Below are 17668 nucleotides of genomic sequence, written 5' to 3' on the forward strand. Positions count from 1 at the left end.
TTTCAAATAAAGCCTGTAAAGTCAGACAAATCTCGGTACACCGCTAAATGTGTGTTGCCAAATTGTGAGTGGAAATGTAGTGCATACAAAATAAGACACACTGAAAACTTTATGGTTAAAAAGTTGCATGACGTACACACTTGCTCACGCACACAAATTATGGGAAACAATAAACATGCTACTAAAAAGGTGTTGGGTAGTATTCTTATGGATTCGTTCAAGGCTGCTAATCGAGAGTATAAACCAAAAGATATACGTGATGATGTAGCTAATCGGTTTAGAGTGAGTGTATCATACAATCAAGCATTGAGGGCCAAGTGTCAAGCAATAGAGATGTTACGTGGCAGTAGTGATGACTCCTTTAGAATGCTTCCCATTTACCTTCATAACCTTAAGATCCACAACCCGGGGACCATCACCAATTTGGTTACCGATAAAGAAAATAAATTTGTGATGTGTTACATGTCCATTGGAGTAGTTGTAAGTAAATATATTTTAGCAAAAACCACCTTTTAATATGTACACCATACGCAAAGGCGCAAGGGTCACCTTGCGCCAACTATTAAAGCTCTGACGCAATAAAAACCTTGCGCCTTGCGTATGGTGTATGAGGTCTTTATTAATAATATTTGATTTACTGTGAAAATTTCATGCAGATTCGATCATTTGTGCAACATGTCCGCCCGATAATCATCGTCGATGCTGCACATTTAAAGGGTGGGTACCTGGGTACTAATTTAGTTGCTGTTGCGATGGATGGCAATAATGGAATTTTGCCATTGGCTTATGGAATTGGTGAAGGCGAGACAAACAGTGTTTGGTCATGGTTTTTTGGTAACCTAAGAGATCATTTAATGAGTTATGGTATGGTTGATCGTATGTCAGAGATTACTTTTATTTCTGATCGTGCTGCTTCAATAGCACACGGCATTGCAAACGTGTTTCCGGAAGCGTTTCACGCTCATTGTGCACGTCATTTATTCATGAACATCAAAACTAAATCCAACAAGATGAAATTCTTCGAATGGCACTTTTGGAAAATGGTTAAGGCGTACCGTGCGTCGGATTTTCATGATCATCTGGATGTATTTCGAAGGAGATTGAAAGCGTCTTATAAAGTTCTATGTGAGGATGGTATCAATAGATGGTCCAGAAGTCAATCTACTCATATTAGGTATTCATACCTTACAAGCAACAGTGTAGAGTCTATAAACTCTCTATCAAGACATGCTCGTAAACTACCCGTTTGCATGTTGTTCGAATTTTTTCGTTGTTCAATACAGGATTGGTATTTCAAACATCGTAACAAATCAGTTAGTCTTACTTCACCGGTTACTCCATATGTTGAACGTAAGCTAGCTAAGAGGACGGACAAATCAAGAAGATGGCGAGCATTTCCATCGACAAATGATCTAATAGAGGTACATGATGGACGAAAAAATGGGTTGGTTAATCTACAAGATAGAACTTGTTCATGTGGTCAATGGCAATTATCAGGCATACCCTGCGGTCATGTGATTGCATCAGCACGACACTTCGGAGTGGAGGATATTAGTTGTTATGTATCACATTGGTTCAGCACTCAAACATACATAAATACGTATTCCGAACACATTCTTCCTCTCCCCCATCGGTCTGAATGGTCGGATCCGGTTCCCGGGATTTTGCAACTTGTACACCCCCCAGTTCTAAAGAAAAGACAACCTGGACGTCCTAAAGGTAAAAAACGCATTCCTTCAAAAGGTGAAGAAACTTCAAAAAAAGTAAGAACTTGTAGTCGTTGCAAAGAACCAGGTCATTCTCGATCAACATGCCCAGCTGCTTATGACCGAACAGGTGAATCAACTTCTCAACGGGCAAGAAACACAACCTCGAAGGCGAAAGAGACAGTCGAACCATCTCAAGCTTATCAATCTCAGTTTTATCCAACGTACAATTTAGGTAGTAATTAGTTCCTAGAATACGTTTATTTTCAGGAACAAATTAAGGTGTGATGTCTTCCATTGTTGTAATATTTTTTAATTAGTATTTTATGATGTGGTTTCGTGTGTTACTTCATATGTTATAATATTGAATGCACAAGCTAGTGTTACAATAATAATAAAAATTTTGTGGCGCAAGGTCGCAAGATGAACCTTGCGTATGTTTCAAAAATAGGCGCAAGGACGCAAGAAGAACCTTGCGCCTGCTTAATAAAAAGGCGCAAAGACGCAAGAATCACCTTGCGCCTGCTTCTAAATACGAGGCGCAAGGCCGCAAGAAGGACCTTGCGTCTACGGCTATTACGGGACGCAAGGTCGCAAGGTCTGATTACACACCTTTGCGCCTTCAAAAATACAGTTACGGACCTGTTCACAGTTTACAACATTTACAGTTTTATACACAAATTACATAATTAACTACAGTTTTCAAAATAAAACCTCAGTTACCAACTTTTGCTTTCTATTTTGGTGGGGGTTCCTGGGTATCAAAGTGTGCACGAAAGAAGGTCTTGGCCATTCTCACTCTGTAGTCTTCTGCGGCCTTTTTAGGATCTCCAATGTTTGGGATTTCATCCCACCCAAAGATCACCCTCTCCATATGGATGCAGACCCAAACACCACAGTCCCCATTACTTCCACCTTGCACCGGCACGACTGGTGCTGCCTCGGTCATGAACTCGATGCTCTCCTTGTTTTCCAAGTAGTCAACAATCTGGGAGTCTTGCTTTTGGTTAAAGTAATCAATTGCTTTTAAGTATACAGGCAATTGATCTCCCAGATCTTTGGTGAGCTTGACAATTTCTTGATCAACATGACCGGGCAAACTATCGTACACCAATATCTTCTGTTCCTCCAAGTTCAACACAATCAGAATAAAGTGTTGAGCATCGTAAAAGTGAACGGGGATCAAAATCTGCAAAAAACATACACAATATTAGCTAAACTGTAATAGGCGCAAGGACGCAAGACCATACCTTGCGCCTGCAGAATGGAAGCAAGGACGCAAGACTAAAGGGCGCAAGGACGCAAGGAAAACCTTGCGTCAACCAGAAACAACAGGCGCAAGGACGCAGGGACAACCTTGCGTCAAACCTAAAACACAAGGCGCAAAGACGCAAGTCACACCTTGCGCCTGTGCCAGAACACCTAAAAAGACCAGGCGCAAAGACGCAAGACTGAACCTTGCGCCTGTGCCAGAACACCTCAAAACACCAGACGCAAAGACGCAAGGACAACCTTGCGTCCAACCTAAAACACCAGGCGCAAGAACGCAAGACTTAACCTTGCGCCTGTTCCAGAACACTTCAAAACCTAAAATTTGTATTGGGAATTAAAACATACCTTATCACAATAGGCCCAGGATGGATATAGCTCATCACTACCATCCCCTAATCCAATCAAATACATATAATCAGGTGGATTCTCCCCTGTGATTGCTACTTCTCCTCTTTTCTCCGCTTCTTTCCGTTTCTCTTCCTCCCTTTGTGTATCATCATAATAGGACTGAAACGCTGCAAGGCTAGAAAGGAAACCCAATGGCATGACAGTCCATCGAGAACTACACGCAAACGAGTCGGTCGAGATAATAGGAGTGGAATACTGGCTTGCTCGGGGGAGAACCCTCTGACGATATCTCAACATAAGTGTAGCCCATCCATCAATATGCTACAATTGTGATAAAACAAATAAGCATGAAACTTACTTAGTTTTCCAAGAATGGAAACAAATAAGCGAGCAACTTACTAAGTTTTCCAAGTATCCGGAATATCCAAGACCAAGTAACCTGATCCAAAACTCAGGTGTGAGGTATATAAAATTTTCGTTCTGAAAAATGAACATGCACCGCGTTTCTTGCTTACTATCCACCATACTCTTCGGATCTTTTGCAGGCCCAACGTGCTTTCTACCGTCTCTCCAAGCATTGGGTGGTGGTGGTAGTAGAGTTCCTTGATCATTCACTAGCCTGTCTACCATCGACCAAATTTCCTCGTCATTAACCCAATCCTTTTGCGACCGTTTACGCTTTTTCACAATCGGAGCAACAACATCTTCTTCAACAATAGGGTGGGGTTCTTCTTCAACAACACCCTGTTCTTCAGTATCGAGATTAACAACCTCCTCAGCCTCAGACACCCTCAGCCTTTTCACTTTGCGAGCAACATCATCTGACAGCTGTGAATTATAGAAAGTCAGGAAAAAAGGCGCAAGGGCGCAAGATAACCCTTGCGACACACGCAAGGACGCAAGGTATGACCTTGCGCCATTTATGTAACATAGGCGCAAGGTCGCAAGACCATACCTTGCACCTGTTTGTCAAAACAAGCGCAAGGACGCAAGACATGACCTTGCGCCTACTTTTAACAAACACAGCCTGTTTATTCTCGATAATTAATGACAAAACTGCAAGTTTAAGGTAAAAAAAATGTAATTAAAGATATACCTTCTCGATTGGTTTTCTGTATCCCGGTGTTGTGAAAGGGGAGCTTAGTACACGCGTTGGTCGTCGATCTCTCATTCCACGTCTAATCCGTTGAGCTGATTTGTCGTTTTCATTGTCTGAGAAGGATCGACCAAGTAACTCCTCATCTTGATTTTGCTCTTGTTCTGATAGTCGTTTCTCTTGTTCAGATATACGTCTCTCGTGATCATTTATTTGCGTTCTACACTCTTGCAGCTCCTTCTCTTGCCTATCCATCCGTTTCACCAAAGACATGTATAATTCCTTTGCATCAGTAGATAAGTTTGATTGAGTCTGAGATTGAGACTGAGATTGAGATTGAGATTGAGACTGTTCTCCACCACCATGTTCCTCATTGACAGGTTCATCTTCAACAGGTTCTTCAACTTCCTCATCCACTTCCGTCCCATCAAAGTATTGGCAACTTTTTAACCACCATTGACATCCACTCTCAACATCAGTGGGATGCAGAGTACGAAAAGGTCGTTTATTCTTCGGACAATCATCCTGTACAACAGCAGCAAAAGTTAAATCCAAAGGCGCAAGGACGCAAGACCAACCTTGCGCCTCGTAAATGATGACGCAAGACTACTCTTGCGTTGACCATAAGACGTTAGCTGAAGGCGCAAGGACCCAAGGACAAACCTTGCGTCCCGAAAACAAACACGCAAGCCGTGAACCTTGCGTGTTACGTCATCAGTAACCAAGCGCAAGGTTGGTCTTGCGTCCTTGCGCCTAATTACTGATGACGCAAGACTACTCTTGCGTTGGCGATATGACGTAAGGTGCAGGCGCAAGGTCGCAAGAACGAACCTTGCGCCTTGGTCACGCAAGGACGCAAGATATATCTTGCGCCCATCACAGAACCCATTTTATCCTAAATCCTTACTCTGTATTCTTCCAGCACCAACAAAACTTTTATGTTAAAAACAACACTTACCATAACGTTTAGTAGATGCAGGTAATCAGTGACTGAAAAAGTCTCAGCCGATGAACGTTTCCAAAATAAGGCCCTCGGTACTCCATTTTTGTCTGTCTTGTGGGCAAAACTTTTAATTGTTCGTCGATATGCCTCGAGAATCCAAATCTACAAAATTAGTTAAATAAATAAGGACGCATAAAAAAATAATATACGATTCAAATGTAGAGGTATTAACCAAATCTACCAAACTTGTTTATTTTTACCTTAAATGACCACATAAAACCGACCAAAGTATAACCCTTTCCCACCTCTAACTGACTTTCCCGAGCTTGAAATCCATCTTTAACTACGGGGTAAGTGGCATCCCAAATACGATTACCCCACGGGTAGTCATTCAATTTAGCAAAGTCTTCGACTAGCCATAGGTATTTTTTGCTCACCACATGAATCCCTTGCTTACCCATAAACGCTCTCTCCACAATCAAAATAATGGCTAGTCGCACGACATCATCATCACTAACCACAAAATCAGCACCATCATATAAAAGCTTTTGGATATCGGTAATTGTAATGTTTGAATTAACTTTACGATTTGGGAAACAACGTCGTCTAATCGGTGGTGTTTCTACATCATAACTTCTGGGAATGTAATGTGCCATGTCCGTGCGACGACTAAACTTAAACCCCGTGATGAGACAAAATTCCCGCCTACTAAATCTAATTTTGAAATTCGGACGGAAACTAAACCATATTTCCTCATCATCAGCAGGGTACTTTTCATCTATTCCTATCGGTCGCTCACTCTTTCTTTGGAGCATTGCATGTACAAGGCCCGGATCATTGCCGGTGTAAGAAAGATCTAGCCAAGGACCAAAACAAGTTCCCCTAAAAATTTTTTGTTGATTCTCAGTCATTGATGCCTTTAGTTGAGGTATAACATTAAGCATATTCTTCATCGTCAACTTCGCCTCAACATATCCCTGAAACAGACAGTTTTTCAGAAGAAAAATACAGGCGCAAGGACGCAAGTCGCACCTTGCGTCTCGTGTATCACACAGGCGCAAGGACGCAAGACGTGCCTTGCGCCAGCTACTAGGGACAAAACGCAAGGACGCAAGACTTTCCTTGCGCCTATACCAGATTCTAGTTTTAAGCCCTAAAACAATCGTGTTCCAGTTTTTATAAAATGTTAGCTTCCAAATACTGTAACTTTAACAAATCTAGCAACACTATAAGTGAGTTTTGCATCACCAAGCTCGTTGAAGCATTTCATCGAACACTTGGTGTGCAACAAAAATTATATATCATTTTCGACATAGAAATGGAGTAATCGAACGGAGATAGTTGAAAGGAAACACTTACCTGTTCTTGTGACATATTGATCACGTTTTTTGTCGGTTTTTTTTCTCTTCCTTTTTCTCAATCGTGGTGGTGATGGTGATGCTAATGGAGGCGGTGATGGTAATGGTGGTGAGATGTACTGATGGCGGTGGTGCTGGCGATGGTGGTGGTGGTGGTGGTGATGTGGTGAGTCTCAGAAGAAAGGTCGCAAGGGTAGACGGGTCGCAAGGGGGTCGCAAGTGCAAGGTTCTTTGTAATCGCCGTCGGTCGCAAAGTGGTCGCAAGAGCTGAGTGTCGGGGTGTGTGTGTGTATGTGGTGTCTGATTTCTATATTTGACCTAATTTTTTAACACAAGGACGCAAGGCGCAAGGACGCAAGGCGCAAGGACGCAAGTCGCAAGGTCGCAAGGTCTCTTGCGCCTTGCGCGGGCATTTTGTCAAGGTTTTTTTTTTTTGGGTACCAGCTCAGAAAAGACCAAAAAAATGGGTATTTTGGTGATTGACCCTTTGAAATAAGAGATTTTTTATTGAACGGCAAAAGCAAGAGGTCTTATCCGAGACGGCAAAGAACAATTAAACTGTGTTCTTGCATGCTTTGAAAACTTACAAACTTCCTTGTCGCGCAGATGACTTGTAGTCTGGTTTTTATAAACTAGTGCACCCTTAAGTTTCACGTCTACTTTAACAACCTTTTATTGGTTGTCCTCTAGAAAAAAAAGAAAAGAACGGACATTTTTTGGAGAGAATATGCAATGTTTATGAGAGGATGAAGGTTCTTGATCAGGCTCGGATACAGGGAGGGGACAGTCAGTCTCCCGCAATAGGGCTAATTCTAATGAAATATTAATAACTTATATATCTAATTATTTTAAATAAGTCTCCCTCAATTAATATTATAAACCAATTTTGTGGGATACCTATCTTTCAAATTTGAATACGTAGTAATAATAATATTAATCAAAACAGTTTGTATAAGTTTAGTTATCAAGCATTTAGATGGGCGATATCATTTTTCATACAATCATACTGCAAGTTCTATAGTAGCATTTTTTTTCTTAATAGTTACTAAAGCTTCGTAAAGTACTTATCAATATATGTACTAAACAAATAAAGTAGGTTATACATAAGAATTTGGCATTTTTTAGTTTATTTAGTTTGCCTCTTTTAATTGTTAAGTAAGCCTCTCCTATCGTTAAATCATGGTTCCGCCCCTGTTATTAACAGGGCATTTTTGGTAGTCACTATTTGTGTTTTTTAGCAAGCTGTTTAGAGGTAGCTGAATGGTTATGAATGTATGAAAGATGTTGAAAGTAAATAAGAATATGTCAAGGAACTATGTTGTTGTGTATTGAAGCATAATACTGGAATTGTTCAGTGTCACTAAACTCGTGGTGATTAAATTATAGTGATCAGGGTTGTCTCAACAATGTAAAAGGCTCTGGGCGAAAATAAAAAAGGGCCTTCGTACAGGTTAAATTTTTTAATAATTTTAATTAGAATATTATAACTTTAGTCGACAATTTTTTAATTAATTTAATTGAAGAATTTGAGAAGAGTATATACATATTCAATATTTTGGGCTTTCTAAATTCTTGGGCCCTAGGCGGTTGCCCATCTTACCCTTGCCCGAAGGCGCCTCTGATAGTGACATATACGGGGCATTCCGCACAAATAAGCCCAGGGGTTTCAAGTACTCTAAAACAATTGGTGATAGAAAGAGTTTCACAAGTGCTTATATAATACATTAGTTTCTTTCAATTCTCCATATGGGACAACCGTTAACCGATTATGTCCAACAATCACCCTCTTAATCGGTTTGTTCATGTTACTAGTTCATTACACATGCAACATTTGCGCAACTTGTTATCAAACATGTTCATTAATGTCTCGACATTTCTCGGACCCAAATTACACTAACATGCGATTTTCTAAACTATAAACGACATGAAATTCATCTTTTTGTACCTGCACCGGTTAGTCTGTTTTCACGAACCACCGAATCAAAGTTGAAGTTGTTACCTCGCTCTGATACATTTTTAGGATCGCTTTTAGCCCAATAACAAGTCTTACATATAAGGCCATGAGTTCCTTACTACTCTAAAATCATTGGTGATAGAGAGAGGTTCTGAAGTGTTTATATGCATACATTAGTTTCGTTCAACTCTCTATGTGAGAAATTCATTAACTAATTATCTCCAACATGGCCCCTAGCTACTATCTTTTAACAAATTTTAGATTTCGACGTCAATATAAAACATATAAATTATTCGATAACCATATGGTTTAAAATGCAATTAAAACCTAACTTTTATCTAAACGGTACAACTATTATAAATTTTAAAATACATATTTTCATTACAACTTAATACAATCGAAACTTTTATTTAAACAATTAACAATACAATTATACAACTAAAATTATAAATACATATACATTTCGAGCTTCAGCATGACCGCCGCCCGAAAACGTATATAATTATGTACCAAAGTATACAGATCTTCAGAAAGGCCATCACTCGTTATACTAACGTAACAAGTCCCAAAATTATTCTTCCTCTACGGTTTCAACATCTAGGTCTATAAATTCACATAATCTAATTCGGTATTCGAAGGTGATATCCCTAATTCAACTTCTTATCTTTGTATGGTTTCTTCAGTGTCTTCTAGTATTCTAGTATTGGACCTTCCAGCAACGTTACATTTTGGATCATATCTACTTCGTCCAAATAATGAAATAATCTTTCAAACATACACAAACTTTCAAGGATTTGGGGGTTAGTTTTGACTTTCTTTCCTATATAACTTGGCCGCTAGTAGAAAAAGCCAATTCATAAGTTATTGTCAAAGCTTGAACGATACTAAGTCGCGAGCCATAGCGGAATTGGAAACTGTGATTCCCTTTCTATCCACCAAGCCAAAATTTAATATGAAATAATCACATACTCCGCTTGCAAGGACCAAATTATAACATGAGCAACACAATTGAAATGAAAAAACGAACCATCTAAATTTGATTTTATTCATAATTTTGATAAATTCATAGCTATAGTTTTATTAGGGATTTATGTAGTGAATATATATATATATATATATATATATATATATATATATATATATATATATATATATATATATATATATATACAAGAATTGAGTTCTAAAAAATTAAGTATGGTGTAATAAATAGGGTAATATTAATATAATTTACCCATATCATTTATTTTGATGGTAAAAAAGTAAAAGAATTACGATGGTAAAAAAGTTAAAAATCATAATTATTTTAAAACGTCATAAATAAATTTTTAATTAATTAATAATCAATAAATATATAATATTTTCATCTTCTTAGTGAAGTAAGTTATTTTTTTAGTCTATAAATATGTATGTCATCTCCATTTTTAATATCAATCATATAATGGAAAGAACACACCATATTACTAAAAGATGGTTAAAATAGTTTTTTTAAGTCAAATTTTAATAATCTACATGACAATGTATATGGAAGTTATTTTGAATTTCCTATATATCATGTATCTTATATTGCTTTGGTGTGTCGACATGTAAGTTGAGGTTCTTTATCTTCTCCTTTTTGTTTTATCTCACAATTTTATTATTTTTAATCTTAATATTATGATTATTATATTCTATATTTGTATTTGTATATTCAAGTTATTTTGAATTTCTTATACGTCACGTATCTTATTAGATGATTCGTTGATATGTCCACATGTATGATGATGTTTTTTATAACTTCATCTTTATCTTTATTAATATATAAATGTATCCGAAAATATTTTATTATATATATATATATATATATATATATATATATATATATATATATATATATATATATATATAATATGTTTGTTTGTTTTTGTAGCTATGGAAGAAACATCGATATTAAAAAAAAAAAAAAAAATTTGTAAAGCGTGGACAAGCCAAGAAGAAACGTGGTTTGCTTTATGTTGGATGGATTCGTCCGAAGATCCTTTTTAAATGTTAATATTATATTATATTGTACATTTGTATTTGTTTATTCAAGTTTTTTTTGAATTTCTTATATATAATGTATCTTATTAGATGATTTGTTGATTTGTCTACATGTTTCATGAGATTTTTTTTATCTTTTTATTTTTGTGTCGCCTCGCAATTTTAGTATTTTTTTCATGAGATTTTTTTTTATCTTTTTATTTTTATTTTCATGAGTCTTTTAGGGAAGTATAATTAGAACAAAATATATGTACATAGAACTATTGTGCACTATATCGTACATTATTCATTTGTGATTGTTTATTATTTAATGTTGGGAATAACCTTATAAGGTGATGCTAATATTAAAAGTGAATGTATGAAACATAGTTGATTGTTTTGTTGTTTAAGTTGATGGACAATTGTGTGTAATTTTGACTCAAACTTATTTTTTTAAGTTTCATTGCTCTATGTAATCATTTGAAACATTTGTTTTGAATGAAAATATTATTATAACAAATGATACATATATACATGGGACAAGCATATAATTACATGTATTATAACACGAGACTCAAACGTACAAAGTTTTTTTTTCAAATACATATTCAAAAAAGCATGCTTAAACACATGTAGAATGCAACCAACATCAAGTTAAACATGAGTATTAAAATATTGAGAGTTGGGACAAGTCGTGCAACGCATGGGCTTTGCCCGCTAGTTGTAAATAATTTATTGGCTAATTTACATTCAGTTAAAGTGTCACATAAATTTTTTCTTAAATTCGATCACGTATAAAGATAACCAAATAGTTTAAAAGCAACCATGTGTTTCATTAACAACCAAAAATCAGGATTAAATCAATGAGCCGTTACGTCAAGATAAGAATTTTTGTACCATGTGGTGAACTCCAAACTTCAAAAGTAATATTAACACAATAATTATAAATTTGAAATCGTCAATAATATCTTTTCTAGGATGTGCGCATAATTTAAAAGCATCATTTCTAAGAGTAGTACAAATCTTGTTGACACCATAGTTGTAGTTTGGTCTTGATTATCTCCGTAAGCTTAACTATGTCGAAGTATAACAACCCGACTTTTTTCGTTTACTATCGTTACTTGTCCGTTAAGTGTTTAACGGTATTTACTTAGACCTTGTGTGTTTAAAGGAATTGAATGCATATTTGATCCTAGTGGATTACTTGAATTAATATGTTATAATAATTTATGAACTTATTTCGGATAGCGAAATAACTAGAAAACTGTACGATTAAGTTAATCGCCTAGAAAGCTTTTCAGTTTACGGAACTCAAAAAAATGACAAATTATTATTTTTAATAATTATTGTTTTTACGAAAAACTTATTTAATTTATTATTTATTTAATGAATTAAAGTGATTGCGTTTCAACGATTAGTTAACGTTCCAGAGACCCGGTACGGTTAACGGCACTCGAAACGGACCACACGTGTACCAAGAATTAACAAAACGAGCCCAATGACCCCCCCTATAGGGCCATCCGCCGAATCTCCTTTCCCCTTACCCCTTTGGACTTGTTTTGGACTATAACATGTTAATTGGGTCATTAGCTTTCTTAATTAAAGGCCCTAACTATAAATACTTGGCAAGGGACTTGAATCCCTCATTCCCCCACTTGTGCTAGTCGATTATTTTTGCTCTCCCCCTCCCCTTTTGGCCGTCGACATACAACCCACCACCATCATCATCAATCTTCAAAATTAGACAAAGTTTTGTGAATCAAAGTTGCTCGTTGTATCGTTCTACATCTAGTATTGTGCTTTGATTGTGCTAGAAAGGTATAATTGCAAACCTTAATTGTTATAATTCAGTTTTTTGTCAATTAAATAGTGTAATCAAGTATAGTGCTCAATTAATGATGTTTTGTGTTTTCGTTTATCGTTTAATTGATCAATTGATGTTGTTTGCATGAAAAATGAATTTGTATTTTAATGATCTGATAAAACTGAGTTGTGATCTAATCTTATAATGTGTTTAGATGAAAAGGTATCGAAAAACTATTGAATTTGGACTTTGATTTCACTTGATTTCGTTATCATATGCTCAAGATATGTTTAATCGAAGTTTTCGTTAGGGTTTACGTAATATACGAATTTTATGGGTTATGTACTTTATGATTTGGATAATTAATTGCATACTATTGAATTCCTTGTGAAAAATCATGCATGTTGGACTTAAGATTCGCGTCAAAAGCTTTTGTGATGCTCTCGGTGCGTCAAAACGAAGATTGGTGTTTTAAAGAGAGCTGAAACTATTTTCGAATGTGAAAAAAATTACCTTGTGTGAACTAGCAATTGATTGAGGCTTTGATCTTCTGGATTATGTTAGTTTATATGTTTCTTGATGTATTTCATATGCATGGTAACTTCTGAAAATGTGTTTTTCCATGAGATATAAGCTTGACCAAATGACATGTCTGTTTGTTGATTAAAACTGAAGGGTCTGTAAAGATTGGCCAAACTCTACAAATTGGCTAAAGAGATGTCTTTGATTATTTTATCACTAAAACATTGGGATGTCTGGAGTTATCTCCAATTGGCCGTTCATAAAAATCTATTTTCTATATTTTTGGAGAAATGTTCTAAATCTGACGCGCGGGCAGAAACTGATTGGTAAACCATAACTAGACCTTTTCTTAAACATGACTTGTAGATATTGTATGAGGCTTGGATTAGACTTTTTGGAATTGATATTGAGTCTAGTTTTCATATGGAGTTTTCCATATTTATATGAATTATGTGCTAAGATTTATACTCGTGTTTTTCTACGATGTACGTATTTTAAAGACATGAACTGTCTGAACTATGAACTGTAAAGTGTTACTTGACCTAGGTATTAAATGTTGACCATATTTTCATGACCTACTGAGATGTTTGGCTTTAGTTCTCCACTTTGAGCGAGTTGACTTTTGGTTTGACTTTGGTTGACTTTTGTTGACTTGCTTGGATTAGTTGACTTTTAATTGATTATTGAGTCAGTCTGAGCACTAGGGCTTTGCGTACACTATGGATTGACATAGTGTGACCTATGTGTATACTTAAGGTGACCTGTTTAATTAGGTTGCATTGTTCGGTCGTGATTGTTCGACTACTGTACGATTTTACTAAGAGATTTCAGTGCTTTTGCTAAGGTTAGTCTACATTCCCTTTTTCATCAACATTTTTGGGATGAGATACATGCTGTTTTTGAAACTATTTTTACAACTATTTTACATATTAGGCACAAGTAACTTAAACAACTATACATTTGAGTTCAGATCAAAAATCCCTTAGCTTGATTATATTAATTACTTTACGTAAGCTCGACTTATAGGGACGGTACCATTAGGTTTGACAAACCTCACCTAAACATAACAGGTGCTTATTTTGTTGTTACTTGTACACTTGATCGGTGTATGCTTAGAAAGGGTAAAGGGAAGATGTGTAGCTTAGCTATCCGTGGGTTAAAGTTTTATAATCAAGTGCTCATGATAATGTATGCTTTTCTTACGATGTTTTCCAGAAATCTTGTGGCCTAACTTACGAAATGCTTTACTAAACGTGTAGATTTCACTCAACTTTTTCGTTGACGTTTTGCATGTTTTATCTCAGGTCCATAGAGGTATAACTTCTGCTTTGCAGAGTTGTCATGCATGTTGGCTGCTAGAACTGGAATGTTATCCAGCATGTTTTCTGTCATGACTTACTTAAAGAACAAATATTCGTATTGAAACTATTTACTTATAGTAATGTTTTGGGTTTAATTACGTTGGTCGTTTATGTCAAATACTTTTCAGTTGCATTTTCTTTAGTAAATGACTTTGCTTTGGTATTTAATGCGAATACTTTTCGGAAACGTCTTATATAGAGGGCGTGACCGCTAAACTGTGGGACTAGAGTTAATACACCATTAGTGGATTCTGATGGGGTATTACATTTGGTATCAGAGCAGATTGGTTACCTAGGACTAGGCTGCATTAGAGTGTCGAACGTTAGGACATCTATGAGTCTGGACTGTAACCCTAGACTTGTTAAGCTACATGAACCCCAGTTATACTACTTGTTACTTTACTTGACCCCTATAATTGAATGATATGATTACTAAGTGAACTAACCTTGTGTTTTTCTTGAGTGTTAGATGACTTTTTCCAATCCTATCATTCTTACCGACTCCGACATGGAATCCGAGGAAATCGTGCAAGCGCAAGGAAACACCATATTTGAGTTTATGGATGAAACGAAATATGAACCCAAGATGCAATCTGAACTGGAAGAAGAGCCGGAAGAAGAGGAACCAGAGGAGGATCTCGAGGAGGACTCGGAACCCGAATCTGAACCTGATTTACCCGATTCACCTACTCGTTCCCAGTCACCTTTTATTGATCCCGATTTTGTTAACCCCTACGGACCGAGAGGCCACCGTAGGATACCTAAAGGACCTGCTCGAGCTAATAACCCATTCTGTAAGAGTTTTCGCTATGACAACAAATCACTTGAGATGTGTAGTCATTATCATCCCTATGCCGCTTCGACATCTACTTCTAAACCTAGTATATCCACTGCTACTGCTAATGACAACAACACCAATGACCTTATGTCAAGAGTCGAGAACTTAGAGAAGATGGTCGAGTATTTGTTGAAGAAACTGCGAAAACCGAAATAGAGCTGCTTGTTTAGACTAGTTCCATGTCACTAGATACTATCTTATTATTATTGCTTATTAATTGATACTTGCACGTACGATGTTAGATGTGGTTTTTATTTCATGGTTTTTACTTATGACATGGTGAATATGTTACTTTCTTTGGTTGTGCATGGCTTATGAATGAGAATTTTATTACCTTAAGTGTTGGATTTATTAATAACTTATCATGCTTAGTGTTACTACTGCAATTGCTACTTAGAGTGCTCCCAATGGTGACAGGATGTCTTCCAGGACTAACCAACCATTCAGCGCCACATCAGCACCTCCATCTCACTTCCTTCCCAGGACTAAACCCATGACTAAACACTCCCAACAAAGACACTCCTCCTTTCATTTTTTATTTTCTTTTTGAATTATTTTATATTATCAAATAATTATTAATATTTATATGATAAATTTAAAATAAAAAACATAAAACTACCATTTCATTAAAATTAAAAAAATAATAATTAAAATTTAAAACATTACGACAATTTAAAATTAAAAGATTACGACAATTAAAAAAAATACTAGAAAGCTAAATAATCAAATTACTCCTCGTCGTCGTCGTCCAAGTTTTGCAATTTCTTCGCATATTTTTTCTTAATTTTGTCTCGAGCAAGCATTAGCATATCGTATTCATCGGGAGGCAAATCTCGTGACACCAGTTTGGAAAGAAGCTTCAACCCTTTAAACATAGTCCGCATGCTGCTATCATTTTGTAGCTTTTTCATGGTTTGATTCGCCACATCTTGTGAAGCTTGGACCGATTGAGCAATTTTAAAGCGAACTTCATCGGAAGACATAAGGCTCGCGGCATCGGATGAGTAAGAGTCCCTTTGACTTTTAGCTCGACTTGGAGGGCGTCGGATTGGGTCGGTATCCTTTAACAAATTTTCCATTTGGGTTGGGTCGGGGTGCATGCTTGTGTTTGGGTTGGAACTTCCCTCGGTTTGATCATTAATTGGTATATGATCGGGTTCTTTTCGTTTGTTGCTACTCGAAATACTTTCGCCTTCTAAAAACTTCGGGCAATTCCTTAACACTCGTCACGCATCCTCAAACGCAAAGTGTCGTCCCTTTGTTTGCGCTTTGAAAGCCATTCGTGCCGCGGACATAATGTCGTCATTATTACAACCACTTTCCCACATTCTCTCGTATTTGTTGTAAATACCGATCCATATCTTGACATCCCTTTGCATTTTCGACCATTTTCCACTTATTTGATCCGGACGTCTTTTCACCGGGACAATCGAATTATATTGTCTTCGGAATTCTCCCCAAAATGAAGTATGACTTTGGTCGTTTCCGACACTCGGATGTTCGGAAACATATACAAAACGCTCGGCTAAAATTTTTGTCTCCAAGTCAGTCCACGCGGTCTTCGGACACCTCACTTTCTTTTCTACCACTTTTCCTTTTCCTTTTCCTTTCGGATCACGTTCGGGTTTGGCTTCGGGTTCGGATTCGGGTTCATTTTGGAGTGGTGTTTCGGGAACTTCTTCGTCGGACGATTCGTTACAGAGACTTGGATAATAAGGTGTTTGTTTCGTTTGTTGTTGGTTCGGGTAGATTTGAACATTTTGAGATAGTTGGTTCGGGTAGATTGGAACATTTTGAGATAGTTGGTTCGGGAAGAGTGGAACATTTTGAGATTGTTGGTTATTGTAGATCGGAACATTTTGAGATTGTTGTTGATGGACATTTCCGAACATACCCGCAAATGCATTAGTATTTGCAAAACGAGAAAACTCGATAGTTTGTTGCGAGTTATCGAGTAGCATTTGCATTATATCTCGACTAACCGAATTTGGATCTTGAACTACCGGATGTTGTTTCGTTTTTCCTTTCTTTGGTGTTTTTTTGGAACTCATTTTTTTATGAAAGATGTGAGAAAAATGAATAAAAATGGATAAGTAATATGAAAGTTGTGTGTAAAATGGGGTTAAGATATGGAGTTTAAATAGAGTTAAAAAAGAAAAAGAAAAAAAAGGGGAAAGTAGCCGTTTGAGATCCGTTGGAGGCAAAAGAGCCGTTGGAGGCAAATAACGAGCAAAAACACCGATTTTTTTCGCCCACAAATATGCTCAGAATAGTAATGGAGTTGGACGATCGGGCCTGGGCGAGTGCTGGGCAAACCCTGGGCGGGTTTGGTGCCAAGGGCTCCCAGCCTGGGTGAGTTTGGGCGGGTCTCCAGGACTAACCGTTGGGAGTGCTCTTAGTGTTAATGTTATTAGTGTACACTGTCATTACTATTGTTACTATTAAGCACTATGCACCACTACTACTTA

General features: G+C 36.9%; 2 protein-coding genes across 2 annotated transcripts; one reads left to right on the forward strand and one right to left on the reverse strand.

Annotated features, from left to right (window-relative positions):
* Positions 1-2395, forward strand: LOC139889344 (uncharacterized). Its single transcript, XM_071872302.1, has 4 exons — positions 1-480; positions 657-1350; positions 1837-1930; positions 2158-2395. The coding sequence occupies exons 1-4, from the start codon at positions 112-114 to the stop codon at positions 2393-2395; spliced, it is 1395 nt and encodes a 464-aa protein (XP_071728403.1). The 5' UTR covers positions 1-111.
* A 47-nt stretch (positions 2396-2442) lies between these two features.
* LOC139889345 (uncharacterized) lies at positions 2443-6739 on the reverse strand. The gene is made up of 6 exons (XM_071872303.1): positions 6725-6739; positions 5626-6342; positions 5381-5527; positions 3726-4154; positions 3324-3647; positions 2443-2895 (listed from the first exon to the last, which is right to left on the reverse strand). The coding sequence occupies exons 1-6, from the start codon at positions 6737-6739 to the stop codon at positions 2443-2445; spliced, it is 2085 nt and encodes a 694-aa protein (XP_071728404.1).
* Positions 6740-17668: the final 10929 nt, after the last annotated feature.

Source organism: Rutidosis leptorrhynchoides, chromosome 2, assembly GCF_046630445.1.
Source record: "Rutidosis leptorrhynchoides isolate AG116_Rl617_1_P2 chromosome 2, CSIRO_AGI_Rlap_v1, whole genome shotgun sequence".
In the NCBI taxonomy this organism is placed as follows: Eukaryota; Viridiplantae; Streptophyta; class Magnoliopsida; order Asterales; family Asteraceae; genus Rutidosis; species Rutidosis leptorrhynchoides.